The sequence below is a fragment of the Coturnix japonica genome, unplaced genomic scaffold (assembly GCF_001577835.2).
Source record: "Coturnix japonica isolate 7356 unplaced genomic scaffold, Coturnix japonica 2.1 chrUnrandom576, whole genome shotgun sequence".
Lineage (NCBI taxonomy): Eukaryota > Metazoa > Chordata > Aves > Galliformes > Phasianidae > Coturnix > Coturnix japonica.
Window position 1 is genome coordinate 32,539 of NW_015439950.1, and position 6,070 is coordinate 38,608.

At 54.3% G+C, this 6,070-nt stretch overlaps 1 protein-coding gene across 5 annotated transcripts in view; it reads right to left on the reverse strand.

The window, feature by feature from the left end:
• Window positions 1–6,070, reverse strand: part of ACADM (acyl-CoA dehydrogenase medium chain) — a 22,923-nt gene that overhangs the window by 2,271 nt on the left and 14,582 nt on the right. For 3 of the 5 annotated variants that reach the window (XM_015850896.1, XM_032441799.1, XM_015850894.1), the window contains exons 4-6: window positions 5,918–6,026; window positions 2,764–2,904; window positions 2,528–2,623 (exon numbers count right to left, since the gene is read on the reverse strand). In XM_015850896.1, the coding sequence (XP_015706382.1) occupies window positions 2,528–2,623; window positions 2,764–2,904; window positions 5,918–6,026 (346 nt within the window). Of the gene's footprint in view, window positions 1–595; window positions 638–2,527; window positions 2,624–2,763; window positions 2,905–5,917; window positions 6,027–6,070 lie in introns of all 5 variants that reach the window. The other 2 variants (XM_015850895.1, XM_015850897.1) reach the window with 2 other exon arrangements.

A 6,070-nucleotide genomic window follows, 5' to 3' on the forward strand; every position in this document is an offset into this window, starting at 1 on the left:
AATTAATGGGGTAATTAGGGGTAATTAGGGGGTAATAGGGGGCTATAGGGGGATATAGGGGGCTATAGGGGGATATAGGGCCAGCTCCACCTTCATGGCCATGTCAGCCAGTATAAAGGATATGGCCTGGTGCTATGGGGTAATTAATGGGGTAATTAGGGGTAATTAGGGGTAATTAGGGGGATATAGGGGGATATAGGGGGATATAGGGGGGAATAGGGGGATATAGGGGGATATAGGGCCAGCTCCACCTTCATGGCCAGCTCAGCCAGTATAAAGGATATGGCCTGGTGCTATGGGGTAATTAATGGGGTAATTAGGGGTAATTAGGGGTAATTAGGGGCTATAGGGGGATATAGGGGGTAATGGGGGGATATAGGGGGATATAGGGGGTAATTAGGGGTAATGGGAGGTTGTGGTGGGCCAGCTCCACCTTCATGGCCATGTCAGCCAGTATAAAGGATATGGCCTGATGCTATGGGGGTAATTAATGGGGTAATTAGGGGTAATTAGGGGGATATAGGGGGATATAGGGGGATATAGGGGGATATAGGGGGATATAGGGGGATATAGGGGGATATAGGGCCAGCTCCACCTTCATGGCCATGTCAGCCAGCATAAAGGATATGGCCTGGTGCTGGGGGTAATTAATGGGGTAATTAGGGGTAATTAGGGGTAATTAGGGGTAATTAGGGGGTATAGGGGGATATAGGGGGATATAGGGCCAGCTCCACCTTCATGGCCATGTCAGCCAGTATAAAGGATATGGCCTGGTGCTGTGGGGGTAATTAGGGGTAATTAGGGGTAATTAGGGGTAATTAATGGGGTAATTAGGGGCTATAGGGGGATATAGGGGGGAATAGGGGGCTATAGGGCCAGCTCCACCTTCATGGCCATGTCAGCCAATATAAAGGATATGGCCTGGTGCTGTGGGGTAATTAATGGGGTAATTAGGGGTAATTAGGGGTAATTAGGGGTAATTAGGGGGTAATGGGGGGATATAGGGAGCAATAGGGGAGAATAGGGGGGAATGAGAGGTTGTGGGTCATTGGTTGGGGGTAATTAGTGGGGGGTAATGAGGGTTTAATGGGAGGCAATGGGGTCGTGGGTCACTAGTGGGGGGAAATGGGATGAGTCCCTAATTAAGGAGCTAATTAAGGAGCTCATTAAGGGGCTCATTAAGGGGCTCATTAAGGAGCTCAATAAGGGGCTAACTACGGAGCTCATTAAGCGGGCCGTCATTAACGGGCTCATTAAGGGGCTCATTAACGGGGCTCAATTACAGGGCTCACTAAGGGGCTCATTATGGGGCTCATTAAGGGGCTCATTAAGGGGCTCATTAAGGGGCTCATTAAGGGGCTAACTAAGGAGCTAACTAAGGAGCTAACTCAGGAGCTCATTAAGCAGCTAATTAAGGGGCTAACTAAGGGGCTAATTAAGGGGCTAATTAAGGAGCTAATTAAGGAGCTCACTAAGGGGCTCATTAAGGGGCTCATTAAGGGGCTAACTAAGGGGCTCATTAAGGGGCTCATTAAGGGGCTCATTAAGGGGCTCACTAAGGGGCTCATTAAGGGGCTCATTAAGGGGCTAACTAAGGGGCTAACTAAGGGGCTCATTAAGGGACTCATTAAGGGGCTCACTAAGGGGCTCATTAAGGGGCTCATTAAGGGGCTCATTAAGGGGCTAACTAAGGGGCTCATTAAGGGGCTCATTAAGGGGCTCATTAAGGAGCTAACTAAGGAGCTAACTAAGGGGCTAACTAAGGGGCTAACTAAGGAGCTCATTAAGGAGCTCACTAAGGAGCTAACCAAGGAGCTAATTAAGGGGCTAACTAAGGGGCTAACTAAGGAGCTAACTAAGGGGCTAACTAAGGGGCTCATTAAGGGGCTCATTAAGGGGCTAATTAAGGGGCTCATTAAGGGGCTCATTAAGGAGCTCATTAAGGAGCTAACCAAGGAGCTAATTAAGGGGCTAACTAAGGGGCTAACTAAGGAGCTAACTAAGGGGCTAACTAAGGAGCTAATTAAGGGGCTCATTAAGGGGCTAACTAAGGGGCTAACTAAGGGGCTAACTAAGGGGCTAATTAAGGAGCTAATTAAGGAGCTAATTAAGGAGCTAACTAAGGAGCTAACTAAGGGGCTAACTAAGGAGCTCATTAAGGAGCTCATTAAGGAGCTAACTAAGGAGCTCATTAAGGAGCTAACCAAGGAGCTAACCAAGGAGCTAACCAAGGAGCTAATTAAGGGGCTAACTAAGGAGCTAATTAAGGAGCTAACTAAGGGGCTAACTAAGGGGCTCACTAAGGGGCTAACTAAGGAGCTCATTAAGGGGCTCATTAAGGGGCTCATTAAGGGGCTCATTAAGGGGCTCATTAAGGGGCTAACTAAGGAGCCAACTAAGGAGCCAACTAAGGAGCCAACTAAGGAGCCAATTAAGGGGCTAATTAAGGGGCTAATTAAGGGGCTCATTAAGGAGCTAATTAAGGGGCTAATTAAGCAGCTAATTAAGCAGCTAATTAGCCGCTCACCTCCACGATGGGTTTCCCGAAGGTCTTCCTCTCCATCCCGTACCTGGTGGCCTCGTCCAACGCTCTCCTGGCCAATCCCACGGCTCCAGCCGCCACCTGTGGGATCACAGAGCTCAGCCAGGCGCCTCCCGGCCCCGTTTTGGGGTTAAATCTCGGGGTTTTGGGGTTAAATCTCGGGGTTTTGGGGTTAAATCTCGGGGTTTTGGGGTTAAATCTCGGGGTTTTGGGGCACTGACGGGCGGCCGCGTCTTGTCGAAGGCTCCCATGGCGATTTTGAAGCCGGCGCCCTCGGCCAGCAGCACGTTTTCCTTTGGGATCCTCACGTCCTCAAACACGATGCCCCGAGTGTCCGAGCAGCGCTGCCCCATGTTCAGCTCCTGCGTGGACATAGAGCCCCATTGGGGACAGGTAATGGGAGCCTATGGGGTAATATGGGGCAATATGGGGATCTATGGGGCAATGGGGGAGCCTATGGGGCAATATGGGGGATCCTATGGGGCTCTATGGGGGATCCTATGGGGGAATGGGGGAGCCTATGGGGCTCTATGGGGCAATAGGGGATCCTATGGGGCAATATGGGATCTATGGGGCTCTATGGGGCAATATGGGATCCTATGGGGCAATATGGGGCAATGGGGCTCTATGGGGCAATAGGGGATCCTATGGGGCAATATGGGGCAATGGGGGAGCCTATGGGGAAATATGGGATCCTATGGGGATCTATGGGGCAATGGGGGATCCTATGGGGCAATGGGGGAGCCTATGGGGCCCTATGGGGCTCCATTGGGAACAGGTCGTGGGAGCCTATGGGGCAATATGGGGCAATATGGGATCCTATGGGGCAATATGGGATCCTATGGGGCAATATGGGGCAATATGGGATCTATGGGGCAATGGGGGAGCCTATGGGGCCCTATGGGGCAATATGGGATCCTATGGGGCAATATGGGATCCTATGGGGCAATATGGGATCCTATGGGGGATCCTATGGGGCAATGGGGGATCCTATGGGGCTCTATGGGGCAATATGGGATCCTATGGGGCAATGGGGGAGCCTATGGGGCAATATAGGACAATGGAGCTCTATGGGGCAATGGGGGATCCTATGGGGCAATGGGGGAGCCTATGGGGCAATATGGGGCAATATGGGGATCTATGGGGCAATATGGGATCCTATGGGGATCTATGGGGGAGCCTATGGGGATCTATGGGGCAATCAATGGGGGAGCCTGGAGGGGCTCTATGGGGCTCCATTGGGAACAGGCCATGGCATCCTATGGGGCAATGGGGGATCCTATGGGGCTCTATGGGGCAATGGGGGATCCTATGGGGNTGGGGCAATGGGGGATCCTATGGGGCTCTATGGGGCAATGGGGGATCCTATGGGGCAATGGGGGATCCTATGGGGCTCTATGGGGCAATGGGGGAGCCTATGGGGCCCCATGGGGCAATGGGGGAGCCTATGGGGCTCTATGGGGCAATGGGGGAGCCTATGGGGATCTATGGGGCAATATGGGGATCTATGGGACAATAGGGGATCCTATGGGGCAATAGGGGATCCTATGGGGCTCTATGGGGCAATGGGGGATCCTATGGGGCAATGGGGGAGCCTATGGGGCAATGGGGGATCCTATGGGGCAATGAGGGAGCCTATGGGGCTCCATTGGGAACAGGTCGTGGGAGCCTATGGGGCAATATGGGGCAATATGGGGATCTATGGGGCAATGGGGGAGCCTATGGGGCAATATGGGGCAATGGGGCTCTATGAGGCAATAGGGGATCCTATGGGGCAATAGGGGATCCTATGGGGCAATATGGGGCAATATGGGGATCTATGGGGCAATGGGGGAGCCTATGGGGCAATGGGGGAGCCTATGGGGAAATATGGGATCCTATGGGGAAATATGGGGCAATGGGGGAGCCTATGGGGCAATGGGGGAGCCTATGGGGCCCTATGGGGCAATATGGGATCCTATGGGGCAATGGGGGAGCCTATGGGGCCATGGGGGATCCTATGGGGCCATGGGGGAGCCTATGGGGCAATATGGGGCAATGGGGGAGCCTATGGGGCAATGGGGGATCCTATGGGGCCCTATGGGGCAATATGGGATCCTATGGGGCCCTATGGGGCAATGGGGGAGCCTATGGGGCAATGGGGGATCCTATGGGGCTCTATGGGGCAATGGGGGATCCTATGGGGCAATGGGGGAGCCTATGGGGCAATAGGGGATCCTATGGGGCAATATGGGGCAATGGGGGAGCCTATGGGGTAATATGGGATCCTATGGGGCCCTATGGGGCAATGGGGGATCCTATGGGGCCCTATGGGGCTCCATTGGGAACAGGTCGTGGGAGCCTATGGGGCAATATGGGGCAATATGGGATCCTATGGGGATCTATGGGGCAATGGGGGAGCCTATGGGGCAATGGGGGAGCCTATGGGGCTCTATGGGGGAGCCTATGGGGCTCTATGGGGCAATGGGGGAGCCTATGGGGCAATGGGGGATCCTATGGGGCCCTATGGGGCAATGGGGGAGCCTATGGGGTTCTGTGGGGGATCCTATGGGGCCCTATGGGGCAATGGGGGAGCCTATGGGGCAATATGGGATCCTATGGGGCACTATGGGGCAATGGGGGAGCCTATGGGGCAATATGGGGATCTATGGGGCAATATGGGGAGCCTATGGGGCAATATGGGGATCTATGGGGCAATGGGGGAGCCTATGGGGCAATATGGGGATCTATGGGGCAATGGGGGAGCCTATGGGGCAATATGGGATCCTATGGGGCAATATGGGGCAATGGGGGAGCCTATGGGGCAATACGGGGGATCCTATGGGGCCCTATGGGGCAATGGGGGATCCTATGGGGCTCTATGGGGCAATATGGGATCCTATGGGGCTCTATGGAGGATCCTATGGGGCTCTATGGAGGATCCTATGGGGCTCTATGGGGCAATGGGGGATCCTATGGGGATCTATGGGGCAATGGGGGATCCTATGGGGCTCTATGGGGCAATGGAGGATCCTATGGGGCTCTATGGGGCAATGGGGGATCCTATGGGGATCTATGGGGCAATGGGGGAGCCTATGGGGCCCTATGGGTCCATGTGTCCCTATGGGATCCTGGTGGTCCCCTATGGGTCCATGTTGTCCCTATGGGATCCATGTTGTCCCTATGGGGTCCATGTTGTCCCCTATGGGTCCATGCTGTCCCTATGGGTCCATGTTGTCCCTATGGGTCCATGTTGTCCCTATGGGGTCCATGTTGTCCCCTATGGGTCCATGTTGTCCCTATGGGTCCAAGTGTCCCTATGGGTCCATGTTGTCCCCATGGGATCCATGTGTCCCTATGTGTCTCTGTGGGGTCTGAGCCCCATTGCGGCCCCACCTTTCGCCCCACGTGGATCCCGGGGCTGTCGGCGTCCACCACGAACCCGGTGAAGGCTTTGCTGGCCGGAACCGCCGGGTCCGGGTCCGTCCGGGCCAGTAGGAAATACCTGGGGGGCAGGAATTCAATGGGTCACAGCAGCATCGAGCCCAT